The sequence below is a fragment of the Leucoraja erinacea genome, chromosome 9, assembly GCF_028641065.1.
Source record: "Leucoraja erinacea ecotype New England chromosome 9, Leri_hhj_1, whole genome shotgun sequence".
NCBI lineage: Eukaryota > Metazoa > Chordata > Chondrichthyes > Rajiformes > Rajidae > Leucoraja > Leucoraja erinaceus.
In genome coordinates, this window is record NC_073385.1 from 64,597,239 (window position 1) to 64,613,169 (window position 15,931).

A 15,931-nucleotide genomic window follows, 5' to 3' on the forward strand; every position below is an offset into this window, starting at 1 on the left:
TGGGATCCAAGCCCGTCTGACTGTAACAACGTGATTTGGAAATTGCAGCAGTTACGATCAGAGCCCACAGCGGAACGCGATAGGATCCTGGCTCGGCTGCCCCCTCCACAGACGTGGGAAGAAGGCATGTTGTCAATTGAGACAGATAAAAGGCTCTGAAGAGAGACACAAAAAGCTGGAGGAACCCAGCGGGACAGGCAGCATCTCCGGGAGAGAAGGAATGGGCGACATTTCGGGTAGAGACCCGTCTTCAGAGACTCCCCCGAGGTCTGAAGAGGGCGGTTAAAACACGGCGACTTGCAGCGAGTGCGTTGTAAATCTTAAACGCCGACCAATAAATTAATAATGCGCTAATAAAGATGAAAGAGGTTGACAATCATCCTTAAAAACCCCGAGGGCACGCAACTGCGATAAGGCAATTTTCAAGCATATGCAATAAATATCATTGAGCTCAAAATGCAACAATCCGTGTTGTATTTTGTATGTAACTGATAGAAAGTAGATACAGTGTTTCAAAATCCCGCAATACACAGTCAAAATAGCTGTACAATAACCTGTATAATATGTTGCTCCAACTATTTAACATATAAACACACACAACACACAGCAACACCGATTACCCTGCACTGTTGAAACACATAAACGCGACTGTGTGGATTTTAACAGTAAAGCAATGAAGAACTGGATCCCATTTGAAAGGTAACTTGTCTGAAGACAACATACGTGAAATACGGAACTGCTCGTGCACGCTCTACAAAACACATTCTTTCAAAAGTTTGCAGCAAAATGACAAGACTCATTCAAACTTTGTTATATTTTTTAAAAGAATACACATCATCGCGTGAGAAATATCAAGGGTCGGAAGAGCCGTTATAGAAAAACGGGCACATTGCAGCTTGCTGTAAATTAAGATAAACGAGAATAATTCCACGTGGATTCAATTAATTGCAAATACATTTTGCTCTCTCTGATGTGGAGAGTGTGTGTGTGTGTGTGTGTAAAAAAACAAACAGCAAGGCCGTGGTTGCAGGCAGCAGGTGAATAGCAAGTGTGGAGAGGGTGAGGGCTGGGAATGTATCCCTTCCCTTGGTTTCCCTTCCTCTCGGAGCCCGGCCAGCTACGGGAGGGAGGTGTCGCCCGGTGCATCAGACGGCAGGAGATACGTACGCCAGAGATATATATGCACTGCGAACTATGCATCTGTCAAAGGGGGCGCCGGGCAGGGCCAGCCCAGCCCAGCCCAGCCGTCCCTGGCCAGACCCCGGCTCCCAGCCATCGGTGCTGCAGCAGTAGCACCTACCCCGCTCCGCAGCCCGGGAGCAGCGCCCACCGCGACCCGCCCAGCGCCAACGCCGAAAGGGAAGGCAGTGCCCGCGGCTCCGCGGCTGGGCAGCGGTGCAACAGCTGCTTACTTACGATTTGAGGGGGTTGTGAATGACGGCCGCCATTCCGCCACAGTGTAGCCGCCTCCAGCCGGAGCTGCCGAGGACAGCGCGACCGCCAATGGGCGAGGAGCCGGGCGCGGAGGGCGGGTCGGCCCGCTTCATTGGCCGCTGTGGCCGGGCCGAGCAACGCTGTCACACCCACCCACTCGCCTCCTCCTTCTCCCCGGCCCGGCCCGGCTCGGCAACGTGCTGGCCTCCGCACTCTTTACCCAGCGCCTTGGGACCTGCGAGCTGCCTTCCCACTTTACATTTACACCCCCCTCCCCCAGCCGTCTCCCCAACCCCCCCAACCTTCCCCGGGCATCAGCTGGAGGTGACAAGCCACGACACAGATTTCTGACATTCGCATTTTACAGCAGGAACGCAAGTGAAAGCAGCAAGCACGGGTGAACGGAGCAGGCAGGCGGGCTGTTTACCAGTGATATTTATCTGTATATATTTAGGTTTCAATATACCATCCTTAGTACACGAACACTGGTCTGGATGACAAGCAGAGCAGGGGGGGGGGGGGGGGGGGGGGGCTAATGTGTGAACCTGAACGGTACAAAGAAAGCCTGTCCTGTTTGACATTGGTTCTCTTCCTTTCCGTATAACGCTCGCTGAGACGTCTATGGCAACCTTCCAGTATTCTTCTTCATCGGTGAGTCTGGACAGGCTGGTGAACAGTTCACTGACTGACGCTCCCCGCACATCCACACACAGGGTTCAGGAATGAAAGCTCGGCTGACTCTTGTTGTTCGCCTTTCCCTACACCGTATCCCCCCCACCCCATAAAACAAGAATGCAAACAGCATGTATCAAGCGCACTTCCCATGTTACGAATCTTTCAGACTTCATATATACAATTTGATTTTTGATTTTTTTTAATGGTTTATTCCATAAATTTCATCTTATGAAATTTACAATATGTGACAACATGCCAGGAACATATTGGTAACACTGTGAAATTGGAACAGACGGCAATTATTTCCTGCCTGTCATATATATCACTTCCTCATGAAACCGCAGTTAGATGTCAGCCCAGATGTTGCTGATCCAACCTTTCACACTCGAACAATGCGAGTTTTCAACCATCATTATACGTTTATTATTTTTGTTCCTCCATAGTTGCAGGTTGCATCAGGAACACTCCTGCCACCTTCTCGCCCTGTGTGCAGGATCTGCAGCCCAGTCTGAAGAAGAGTCTCGACCCGAAACGTTACCCCATTACTACCCTCCAGAGATGCTGCCTGTCCCGCTGAGTTCCTCCAGCATTTTGTGTCTGTCCCAGCCTCTTTAGCATTTACCATCTACAGCGCAGCAGGTTGCAAAGCTTCCCGCAACCACATTGTTTCCACGCAGTTGCAACCTTTCTCCTCACACCTGCAGCCACGTTTTCAAAGGCCAAGAAAAGGAACAAGTTTGCAGTTAGTTACTCGGAAAGCAGAGGAAAGTGTAGTGGGATTCTAGGAATTAAACCCAGCAAGGACGAAAGACCAGCACTTTAAAGATAGTAGTGATCTCAAGCACCTGTTGTAGTTTCATTCTAATAATGGCTGCCTTACTATGGTTTATGCTACATTGGGGGGCTGTTGCAGTACAAACATGGAGCTGGTGTGTGGATTACTATCCTAACTAGTGGAGCTGGTGTGTGGGTTACTGTCCTAACTAGTGTAGCTGGTGTGTGCATTACTATCCTAACAGGTGTGTGGGTTACTGTCCTAACTAGTGTAGCTGGTGTGGGCATTACTATCCTAACTAGTGTAGCTGGTGTGGGCATTACTATCCTAACTAGTGGAGCTGGTGTGTGGGTTACTGTCCTAACTAGTGTAGCTGGTGTGTGCATTACTATCCTAACTAGTGTAGCTGGTGTGTGGGTTACTGTTCTAACTAGTGTAGCTGGTGTGGGCATTACTATCCTAACTAGTGTAGCTGGTGTGTGCATTACTATCCTAACTAGTGGAGCTGGTGTGTGGGTTACTGTCCTAACTAGTGGAGCTGGTGTGTGCATTACTATCCTAACTAGTGGAGCTGGTGTGTGTATTACTATCCTAACTAGTGGAGCTGGTGTGTGGGTTACTGCTAACTAGTGGGGCTGGTGTGTGGATTACTATTGTAACTAGTGCAGCTGGTGTGTGGATTAGCACTCTCACCTTTGACCAGTTATGTTGATTACCACTCTAGCTAGTGGAGCTAGTGTGTGGATTACTATCATAACTAGTGCAGTTTGTGTGTGGATTAGCACTCTAGCTAGTGCAGCTGGTGTAGGGATTACTATCCTAACAAGTGTAGCTGGTGTGTGTATTGCAATCGTAACTAGTGGATCTGTTGTGGAGTACTATCGTAACTAGTGCAGCTGGTGTGTGGGTTACTGTCCTAACTAGTGGGGCTGTTTGAATTATCATCTTGCTCCTGGAGCTGTTTTTGTGTTTACACCTTCCTCTCTGGTCCCCAGGTGCATGCTATTAACCAAGACGTATTTTTACTCATGATTGTACTCAAGTTGTATGTTCAGACCAAAGATCCTAGCTCCTCTATAATCTTTGGTTCAGACCATGTTAGTTTTTATGATCCTTGTGGAACCATGGGGTGTCTGAGCATCGCCTGGTGCGGTCTGTCACTTCTTGGACTTCCAAAAAAACCTTCATCTCGCAGCTTTTGAAGAAGGGTCTTGACCCATAACTTCTCTCCAGAGATGCTGCCTGTCCCGCTGAGTTACTCCAGCATTTTATGTCTATCCACCTCACAAACATGCAATGCAGATTAGTTTCATGCTAATTACTTAGGGAAAAGGAGACAATATCCCTCTCCCTTGAGTGGAAAATATCAGTCAACTTCATCACTCTATGGTGTATGAGATTTTATTTTGGGGGAGTTCCTTGGGGTTAAGAATGACTTGCTTCAATTCCAGTTCTGTGGGCTCCTGAAGGGGCCACAGATTCTGCCCGAGGTGGGTCTGGTGGAGCTTATAGAGTTGGGGGGGGGTGACAGCCATTCTGTTGGTTCCTTCCACTGTTTGCATGTGGTCCCCACTACTCCTATCAGAGAGACTCGTGGTGTTCAGTGTCTTCCTAAAGGGCCTGTCCCACTTACGCGACCTTTACAGGCGACTGCCGGCACCCTTGATAGGTCGCCAAAATGTTCAACATGTTGAAAATTCAGCGGCGACCAGAAAGACGCTAGGACTCTTTCGAGACCTCTCATGACCATAGGAGACCTGTCACGACCATATAGGATGTAGGGCCGTGAGAGGTCTCCTAAAGTCATGAGAGGTCACCCGTGACATGTCGCCAGGGTCACTTGTATGGTCGTGAGAGGTCTCCTATGGTCTTGAGAGGTCTCCAAAGAGTCGTAGCGTCTTTCTGGTCGCTGCTGAATTTTCAACATGTTGACAATTTCGGCGACCTATCACGGGTGCCAGCAGTCGCCTGTAAAGGTCGCGTAAGTGAGACAGGCTCTTAAGGCTCCTTTGTCAATGGTCTTGGGTTTGGTTTGTTTTTTTGTTATTTTCACACATACAGAAATACAGTGAAAAACTTTAGTTTGCATGTTAACCATATCATGCATGAGTATATTAAATAGTACAAAGAGAACATAATGCATGGAGAATATAGTATTAGTACAACAGAGAAAGTGCAGATGAAACAAAGTGCAAGTGCTGCAATAAGGTGGATTAGATCAGGAATCCATTAGTAGCATTTGAGGGCTGTTCAGGAAAGTGATAACAAAGGGGAAGAATCTGAATCTGAATCTGGTGAAAGTTCTTGAATCTGGTGGTACATGCTTTCAACATTATGGTGCCTGAAATGGGGGGACTATGTATAAACACTGCTGTAATTTCTACATGGTGAAACCAAAATGTATAGAAATGGCCTTTATTAAAATTTGACAGTGTGCACTTTAACCACATGTGATTTTTTTTCTATTACAAATCTCAAATCGTGGAGTACAGAGGCAAATAAATAAATGATGGGTCTTTGTCCCAAACATTATGGAGGGCACTGTAGGTGATATAGAGCGATACAGAACAAATGAATGAAAGATATGCAAAAAAGTAATTTGGTCCAGTGAATTTCAAGGAAATCTAACGATATCATGATGACTTTTATTGATCCTAGCCTTTTCTGAGATATTTATAAGATGATATTGATAACAATTTGTGTTTGATTAATAGCCAATTGAGATAATCATTCTAATGTCGAATCAAAACTCAAGAAATATAACTGCTTTTCATGCTTTCAATTCACTGACTAAATAAGAGATTTTGCATAAAATACTAAGCTCTGGATATTTCATTGCCAATCATTTTGTTTTGATTAGTGTGGGTGTCAAGGGTTATGGGGAGAAGGCAAGAGAATGGGATTGAGGAGGAGAGATAGATCAGTCATGATCGAATGATGGAATAGACTTGATGGTCCGAATGGCCTAAATCTGCTCCAATCACTTATGATCTTCTGCCATTGGTTGGAGCAGTAAGCATTGTTGCAAGGCTCTCTATTTTGTTTTTCAAAACCTCTGAAAAGACAGAGAGATTTACCAGCTGCATTAAAACAAAATAGTCCTGTTGTAAACCACAGACAAACAATCACAACTTGAAGAGAGACACAAAATGCTGGAGTAACTCAGCGGGACAGAAGGAATGGGAGACATTTCGGGTCGAGACTTTCTCACAGCTGATGCCACTGATCCATACAGCTGGACACCCATCAGCCAACCTTCAAAGGCCCAGCAACACTGTTCCAGATCCTGCTGAGTATGTTATATTTCCAAGGGCTCACCATTGATTGTGAAGGACGGGGAGCATGCTCGTAGGTTTATGGATGGATCATGAAAGGCTGATGGATTCATTCACCTGCAGGAAGTAATAGTGCAAAAGCAGGCAACACTGATTCTCCACAAAACCCAAAGTGGACACATGATTTCCAGAGAGGTATCTGCTGGAAGAGGTGTCTGATGCGGTAGTTACCACCTGGACATGGCACATAGTCTCTTTGCAGATGAGCATGCTGAACCCGATGGGGTGGTGGGATAGATCAGGACTCTATCTTGATGTTCTTGACCAAGATACATCAGGTATAGTTATGTTGCATCGTAGCACAACCTCATTATTTGTTATGGAGTAGGTCTGGCCAAGCTCTGTGCCTTCCACCACAGTGATGAATGCTGTGGTGGATGTTTGTGTTACATTTTTATTGTGGTTGTGTGTTCTTTATTATTGTACCGCTGCTGACAACCCAAATACCACCGACCCTGGATGTGTGGCAAATAAAATTCTATCTATCTATCTATGTATGTCTTTACCTGTAGAAAGTACATCCACAATTAAGAGACATGCTTGGTGATGAAATATTTTCTAACAAAGATGTAATATCTGCAGCAAAGCCTGACACGTATTCCTTCATAAGTTCATAAGCAATAGAAGCAGAATTAGACCATTCGGATTGTCAAATCTACTCTGCCATTCACTGATGGCTGATCTATCTCTCCCTCCTAACCCCATTCTCCTGCCTTCTCCCCATAACTCCTGACACCCGTTCCTTTTCGTTGTAGTCTTTCCTCCGAGACAGGGAAGGGAGCCCTGAACTGCCGCTTACTGCCCCAAAGCAGCTCCCAGAGTCATGTCAACAGCACAAAGAAATGGCAGCATCAGGAACTGCTGTAGTATCGCTGCCCGTTACTTCAATGTGCCTGTCTCCAGAGAGCAGCATCTCCCATACTGCTTATCACAGAGTTAGAGAATAGATCAGAGGGGCAAATTTCACCAGGGGGAGGGGGACACACCTGATGCTTGCATGCCACAGCCAGGCATTAGGGGAAGTGGATGGCATGGGATAGTAATAGCTAGAAAGGAGAAGTGATGGATGAGGGAAGATGATAAGGAAAAGAGGGGTAGATAAATGGGGAGAGCGATGAGAGAAGGGAGCATTAGGACAGATAGAAAATAAAGAATGGGAGGGAGAGAGAGAAGTAGTAAGGAGATTTGTACAGGAAGGAACTGCAGATGCTGATTTAATCCGAAGATAGACACAAAAAGCTGAAGTAACTCAGCAGGTCAGATAGCATCGCTGGAGAAAATGAATAGGTCGTGTTTTGGGTCGAGACCCTTCTTCAGACTTACTAGCTCTGAGAATGGATAAATTGCTGGGACTAAATAAAATCTATCCCAGGCTGCTACGAGAAGTCCAGGAGAAAATAGCAAAGGCTGTGTGAAGAAATTTGAAATCTTCCTTACTTACCAGATTGCTGGCAATATGCATTCCAAAAATGCTGCCAATTCAAAACTGGAATATTGATAAAAGTATACGTTGCTTTCAAAATGAAGCAAAATGAAGCAATAAACATAAAACCACTGCAGATGCTGGAAATCTGAAATAAAAGCATTTTTAATGAAAATACATCACGTTAGGCAGCATCTTCAAAGAGAGAAATTAACATTTCAGGTCAATGACCTTCCATCAAAACTAAAAGTACAGGTCAATTTGTTTAACCTGAGGTCGACAAATTATTTATTGGGTCATTCTAAGGAGCACTATAAAGATTTATTTAGTAAGGCAAAGATTCATCAGGGACAGTTAACAGGGATTTGTTAAACTGGTGTCTGACTAACGATTACATTATTTGAGGAGGTAACAAGGAAGTTCAAGGAGGGCCACACACTATGTAGTTTACAGGGATTTTAGCAAAGCTTCGGCAAGGACAGACATGGCAAGTAGGTTTAGTTTAGAGATACAGTGCAGAAACTGGTCCTTCGGCCCACTGGGTCCGTGCCGACCAGTGATCCCCGCATATCAATACTATCCTACACCCACTAGGGACAATTTTTACATTTACCAAGCCAATTAACCTACAAACCTGTACGTCTTTGGTCAAAGAATAGAAACCCTTGGCTTCTAAAAGAGTGGCAAATTGGATCCAAAAGGGAAACAAAGGGCTATGTTTAATTGGTGGTTTTAGAAAGGTTTGGTAGGATAGCGTAGTTTTCTTTGGAACAGAAGAGGTGAGGGAAGACTTAAATGAGGTGTATAAAATTAGGAGAGGTCAAACAGATGATAGGAAAGACTTATGGCCCTGTCCCATGGTACGAGTTCATTCCAAGAGCTCTCCCGAGTTTAAAAAAGTCAAACTTGTGGTAAGCACGGAGAATGAACGTTGCGGGTATGTCGGAGCTCGGGGACGTCTATTAGCGGCTCGTAACACTAACGGCAGGTACTCAGGAAGACTCGCTAACGGCAGGTAAACTCTGGATAACTCGTAAAGAATTTTCAACATGTTGAAAAATGTCCACGAGAGCCCAGAGTACCGACAAGCGGCCATTACCATAAATCTCCGAGTTCAAATCAGGGCAAACTCAAGAGAGCTCTTGGAATGAACTCGTACCGTGGGACAGGGCTTTTACTTCCCTCAGTATAAGGCACAGAAACCTGGGACACAGGCTTGAGGTTAAACAAAGCATGAGAGCAGAGATAATGTTTTGGAGTAGATTCTGCCCCATCAGAGGAAGGGTGTGGAGACTTTGGAGAGGGTGTGGAGAAAGAATGACAGAATGCTGCCTAGATTAGAGGATTTCAGCCACAAGGAGAGGCTGGGTAAAGCTGGGTGTTTTTCTCTGAAACAACAGAGGTTGAGGGGAGACTTGGTAGAAGTGTATAAAATGATGAGAGGCATAGATAGGGTAGAGAGTCAGAACCTTTTTCCCCAGAGTGGAAATGTCCAACACTAGAGGCCATCGCTATAAACTGAGAGGGGGAAAGTTTAATGGAGATGTGCGGGGCAGGTTTTATTACACAAGTGGGGTCTGGAAAACGTTGCCAGGCGTGGTGGTGGAGGCAGTTATGATATTGGTTTACAAGAGGCGTTTAGATAGGCACACGGAGATGCAGGGAATAAAGGGATATCACTCATGTACAGGCAGTTTAATTTGGCATCATGTTAGGCACAAACATTGTTTTTCACCTAGAAGATGGAGGGGACCTGGGTCTCTTGCCTGAAGTAATGATGGAGGCTGAAATCCTCATTCCATTTAAAGTCATAAGAACTACAGATGCTGGAAATACGAAATAAAAACAGAAAATCCTGGAAACACTCAAGCAGGTCAGGTAGCATCAGTGGAAGGAGAAGCAGAGTCAAACTCCATACAGACAGTACCTGTTGTCAGGATTGAACCCAGCAACTCTACCACTGCACCACCCTAAATCTCTCGCCTTTCTCCACCATCTATCAAAAACCCTCCTCACCTGTATAAACCTATTGTCCTGCCCTTTTCTCTTCCAGCTTTCTCCCCCAAGCTACAATTAGTCTGAGAAGGGTCCCAAACCAAAACGTCACCTAGCCATGTTCTCTAAAGATACTACCTGACCCACTGAGTTATTCCAGCATGAATTGTTTTTTGCCGTAGCTTCGTAATTCTGTGCCCTCTAATATCTAGAAGATGCAGTTAATATTTGGGTACCTAAAACCCGCACATGTACTGCTCTTCTGGCTCTTCACATGTCAGCTGCTTGCGAGGTCATCTACTCCAACCATCTTTCTTGCACTGTTTGGATCCTTGTTGTACACCCATAATAGTGTGACTGCCCTTTGTTTGTTCTTCAGTTCAATCCATTTGGCCTTATTTGAGTAGGAAGAATGCAGATGCTGGCTTACACTGAAGATAGACAAGAAATGCTGGAGTAACACAGCAGGACAGGCAGCATCTCTAGATAGAAAGAATGGGTGACGTTTTGGGTCGAGACCCTTCTTCAGACTGAGAGACAGAGGAGAGGGAGACACAGAGATATGGAAAAGTAATTGGCCTGTCACACTTAGACGATTTTGTCGGGGACTGCTGGCGACCGTCACACTCATAGCAAGTCGCCGAAAAAGCAGCGACTGGACTCCCCCAATGACAATGTCTACGACAACCTATCACCTAGTCGACGTCAGGCTACCGACAACCGGTGACCCAATCGTCGTGACTTAGGACGTCCACCTCCGACCACACCTACGTTAACCTACAACATCCAAAGTCAACCTACAATAAGCATTAAGATTGCGGTGCTGCCTTAGCAGCTGCAGCTCGCCTGCAGTCTGTCTGTTTTTTCTCTCTTTTTTTGTGTTGTTCTTTTGTCCTGTTTAGTTGATTTTTGGTTTATTATGTTGTGTATGTGGGGGGGGGGGGACACGTTTTTGGTCTATTCCTTTGGGGGATGCGACATCTTTTGTCGTATCCCCCGTCTCCGCCTGTGCCGAGGCCTAATGGCAGAGCTGGCGGCCTTGGAGCTGGGGCAGCGGCCGCCCGGCATCGGAGCTAAGACGGCGGCGTCAGCGGCTGGGACGGCGGCAGCGACAGTGGCGGCCTGGCCTTGTAGCGGGGGCAGTGGCAGTGGCCACACAGCATCGGAGCCGGGATGGCGGCGGCAGCGGCTGGAACGGCGCCAGCGGCAGCAGCGACCTGGCCTCGGAGCTGGGGCAGCGGCAGCGGCGACCTGGCCTCGGAGCTGGGACAGCGGCGACCAGAACTCGGAGCTGGGGCACGTACCGGCGGCAGCGGCCACTCGACCCGACCACGGACCCAGTGGAACGACAGCGGCGGCTGGGACAGCGGCAGCGGCCTCGGCGCAGAGGGAGAATAAGAAGGGATGAGACAAAGACTTAAGACTTTTGCCTTCCACCACAGTGAGGAGGTGTCTGGTGAACTCACTGTGGTGGATGTTAATTTGTGTTTATTGTGTGATTTGTCATTTTTACTATATGTAGGACTGCAAGGCAACAACATTTCGTTCAGAAAGCAAGGTCTGAATGACAATAAAGGCTACTTGTTACTTGTTACATCCACCCGCGACAAGCTACGACAAGCAACGACCCTGTCGGCGACACCTGAAGATAATTCAGTCGGCGGTACCTGTCGCCGGTTGACGTAGGTAGTCACCAATGGAATTCACCGAGGTCAGCACCCGGCGACAACCAACGTCACCTGCCGACAACCTGCGCCATCCTGGCGACAACCTACGACAGCACCTACGACAGGAGAAGACAAGCTACATCAAGCACACAGTGGCCGAAAAGTTTTGAACATTTCAAAATCCAGCAGCGACCAGAAAAACGTTACGACTCTTTAGGTGACTTGAGGAGACTACGCACGACCATACAGGCATCACCCCGCGACCATGTGGCCTGTAGACGCCAAAAAAAAAATCGCCAAAGTGGGACAGGAGCATAAGATGTGAAAACGAGACCTCAAAGGGGATGATGATCAAGGAAAATGTGGAATAGATCATTAGGGGAAGGTGACAACAAAGCATACAAAGATGAAATTTTAATCAGGAAGACAATCAGAACTGGTCGGAGAACTAGGATGGGGGAGGGATGGAGGGAGATGGAAAGGAAGAGTGAGAGAAGTCAATATTCATACCGCACCTCATATTTTGCTTGGGTAGTTTACACCCCAGCGGTATGAACAATAACTTCTTTAACTTTCGATAGCCCTTGTTTTCTCTGTCCATCCCCTCCCCCTTCCCGGTTCTCCCACCAGTCTTACCCAAGCGAAGGTGCTGCTCCTCATTTGATAACCTTATAGCTTATCATCACTTCTCACAGAATTGCTATTCCCTTCCCTTCTATCTCATTTGAAAACTATATATCCAGGAATGCTAAATGACCATTCTAACCCCTTTTAACCATCTCCAAAATATCATATCCACATCTTCAGTTCAATGGCACTATTCACTGAACTCCATATCCAAAACAAGGGTCCCAACCCGAAATATTGACTATCCATTTCCTATCACAGATGCTGCTCGAGTTCATCCAGCAGATTTATTTTACTCCAGTATCTTACGGCTCCTTATTCGCTAAACTCCCCGAATTGTGGTAAGCAGTACCAAACATAGATAGACAAAAAGTGCTGGAGTAACTCAGCGAGTTAGGCAGCATATCTGGAGAAAACGAATGGGCGACTTTTCAGGTCGAGACACGGGCATCTCGTATTTTGCTTGGATAGCTTACAACCCAGCGTTATGTATGTTGAATTCTTTCATTATAAGTAACTTCCACCTTCACTCCTCTCCCCTCCACAAAAAAAGCATTGCCTTTTTTTTCCATTTTATAATCTGCTTCCTCTCCTTTCAAACTCTCTCATCATTTTTCTGCCTTCCATTTCTAGTTCTGCCTTTCTGAATCTTGTTTCCCATTTGTCTGAGCAGCTGGTTTAATCCCTCTACACACAGCACCGGGAGTCATTCTCCTGAGTATGTTTATGCCAGTCCTGTTGAGCTAAACTCATCTGATCACACAGGTCCCACGAGTCCCAGTACTCAGGAATCTAAAATCTTCCCTCCTGGACCTTCTTTCCACCCACATGTTCTCCCATTTCCATATTCATTGTCGCATGACAAGAGGTGTATTCTAAAGATAAAGAAGTCCAGTTTCATAATTCTTTGCCTGCCACCTTACAATCTATCTGCAGGACCTCACGCTTTTTTTTTAAACCTCCATCGTTGGAGCCAACATGGACATGGATGAACTCGAGTTTAGAGTAGCGCCGAAACAGGCCCTTCGGCCCACCGAGTCTGCACCGACCAGCGATTCCCGCACACTAACACTATCCTACACACACTAGGGACAATTTTTACATTTATATCTACAAGCCTGTACGTCTTTGGAGTGTGGGAGGAAACCAAAGATCTCGGAGAATACCCACGCGGGTCACGGGGGGAACGTACAAACTTCATTCAGACAGCATCTGTAGTCAGGATTGAACTCGGGTCTCTTGTACTGTAAGGCAGCAACTCTACCACTGCGCCACCGTGCCGCTACACAAATGTTCCACAAACTTTCATTATTGTTATGCCCTGGCTTCAGGGAAGAAACATACCATCCTGGAATCTCGTCTATAATGACAGAAATACTTACTTGCTCCTCCAGCTACGTAATCCCTTACACCTGCACCCTGTTTGTGTTTTGGAGCAGCTGCATCCATTCTGCATGAGCAACTTCGAGCTTCATGTTGTCTGCCATTTTAATCCTCCATATTATTCCCACTCCAACTTTAGACACAAAAAGCTGGCAGCATCTCTGGAGAAAAGGAATGGGTGATGTTTCAGGTCAAGACCATTCTTCAAACTCAAAAGAAGATGCTGCCTGTGCCGCTGAGTTACTCTAGCTTTTTATGTCTATGTTCAGTTTAAACCAACATCAGCAGTTCCTTCCTACCCACTAACTTAATACCTAATAGACCAAATGGGACCGGTTGGGTCCCAATCACATGGGAGGCTTTGTGTGGGGGGGGGGGGGGGGGGGTTGTGGTGGGGTGGGGGGGGGGGGGGTGGGGATGGGGGGAGGAATAGGTGTGTGGAGGAGGGGGTGTGGAGGGGGGTGGAGGGGTGTGTGGGGGAGGGTGTGTGTGGGGGCGGAGGTGAGTGGGGGACTGTGTTATACTTTTACAAGGCAACTTTAATTAGCAAGGCAACTTTAAATAGGCAACGCAGTTTTATTACTTCCAAACTTTAGGCAACACAGCTTTAGCGTTTCCAAACCAAAGGCAACACAGCTTTAGCATTTCCAAACCAAAGGCAACACAGTTTTAGCATTTCCAAACTATATTTTCAAATCACATTAAGGGCATTGACAGGTCAGTAAAACCACTCATAGTTTAGTAGACATGTGTTCAGTGTTATTCACAGCCCAGACTGAGAGATATGTCCCTCACGCTTTCCCCATCTTGCAGAGACTGACTGAGGCACTCAACACTTCCTGGTTTTATAGTCCCTCCGGAAGGGGCGTGGCCTTCAGGAGAGAGAATCTCAACATTTTTTAAACACTAATAACTTTTATTTTTCATCGATGGGAAAAATCCTCTTGTCCTGCGCAGCGGAGGGGGATTCTGAGTAAGATGGTCAAAAATCACAACCTTAAGTAGCTACGTTTTTTCTAAAATCAATATACAGAACAACAGGAAGTGGTCAAGATCAGATTTTTAGATAGATAGATAGATAGATAGATAGATAGATAGATAGATAGATAGATAGATAGATAGATAGATAGATAGATATAGATGGTCCACACTGTTATGAAGCCCAATGCAAATGTGAGGAACTGCATCTCATTTTCTATCTGGCCTTTCAGACTCAATATAAGATTCTCCAACTTTAGGTAATTTTCCTTCCATAAGAACTGACCATTTGTGCCATACGTCATCCATCTGTGATTTGGGACCAGTTTTCCTCTCACCTTTTGTACAGCTTGACTTGCCGGGGAAGTCCCACAGTCCTGTTATTAGCAACACACATCACGGAAAAAATCAGCAAATTCATCTTTTAACTTCCCCTGTTAATCCATTTGCCTTGGTCTTACCATACCACAGGCATTCTCTCTGTCCTATGCCAGCTGCTGCCATCTTCTCTACAACGTAAACATATTTTTTTCCAACACTTTCACAGCTCAACAAAAGTAAAATGTTATCTGTTTCTCTTTTGACAGAATGTGCGGGAATGAACTGCATCTCTGAGGAAAAGGAATAGGTAGGTGACGTTTCGGGTCAGAACCCTTCTTTAAACTTAGGATTCCAACCTGAAACATCTCTCCTGAGATGATGCTGGCCCGCTGAGTTACTCCAGCTTTTTGTGTCTATCTTCTCTTTTGATAGAAAGTGCCTGATCTGTGGTTTTCTAGCAACTAAAACTATTCCGCTCTTGACTTCTGGCTAGTTCTCTGCACACCCGAATAATAATTTTTGTTGCTAGGGTCTTGCCTGTGACTCCATTACCATCAGCACTGGTTCAAGAAAATGATTTTATTTTTGCAAAAATGCATTTTATCTATAAAAACTACCAATATGGGCAGTACATGCCGTCTTTCTCCGTATGAGCCAGAGAATATGTCAGAGGGTAGTTAATCTGTGGAACTCATTGCCACAGAGGGCTGTTGAGGCCAAGTCAGTAGATATTTTTAAGGCAGAGACAGACAAATTCTTGATTAGAACGGGTGTCAAGGGTTATGGGGAGAAGGCAGGAAAATGGGATTACGAGGCAGAGATCAGCCATAATGGAAGGGCAGAGTAAACTCGATGGGCCGAATGGCCTAACTCCACTCCTATAACGCGAACTTGTGAACCTTAAAAGCCCTGTCCCACTGTACGAGTTCATTCAAAGACGTTCTCCCGAGTTTGCCCTGATTCGAACTCAGAGAGTAATGGCTGCTCGCCAGTACTCTCGTGGACAATTTTCAACATGTTGAAAAATCTTTATGAGTCTTCTCGAGTTTATCGCGTTTTCCGAGTACCTGCCGTTAGCGTTACGAGCCGCTAAAAGACATCCCCAAGCTCTGACGTACCCGCTACGTTCATTCTATGTGCTTACCACAAGTTTTTTTTTTTTTAAACTCGGGAGAGCTCTTGAATGAACTCGTACAGTGGGACAGGGCTTATAGTGTTCTATTTACATCAGCCTGATATTCATTTTCCATTACATACTTTCTTTGATGTAATATTTCACAGGATTTGTACACAGCTTCTTGTCCCCTCAATGTACACA

General features: G+C 45.9%; 2 protein-coding genes across 7 annotated transcripts in view; one reads left to right on the forward strand and one right to left on the reverse strand.

Annotated features, from left to right (window-relative positions):
* LOC129700493 (zinc finger protein DPF3-like) overlaps nt 1-1,598 on the reverse strand; it is a 156,808-nt gene extending 155,210 nt beyond the window's left edge. For 2 of the 6 annotated variants that reach the window (XM_055641029.1, XM_055641028.1), the window contains exon 1: nt 1,417-1,596. In XM_055641029.1, coding sequence (XP_055497004.1) covers nt 1,417-1,547 — 131 coding nt within the window. In that variant the 5' untranslated portion in view covers nt 1,548-1,596. Of the gene's footprint in view, nt 1-1,416 lie in introns of all 6 variants that reach the window. The other 4 variants (XM_055641026.1, XM_055641027.1, XM_055641031.1 and 1 more) reach the window with 4 other exon arrangements.
* A 442-nt stretch (nt 1,599-2,040) lies between these two features.
* Nucleotides 2,041-15,931, forward strand: part of wdr21 (WD repeat domain 21) — a 59,193-nt gene continuing 45,302 nt past the window's right edge. Inside the window, exon 1 of the mRNA XM_055641036.1 lies at nt 2,041-2,085. Coding sequence (XP_055497011.1) covers nt 2,056-2,085 — 30 coding nt within the window. The 5' untranslated portion in view covers nt 2,041-2,055. The remainder of the gene's footprint in view (nt 2,086-15,931) is intronic.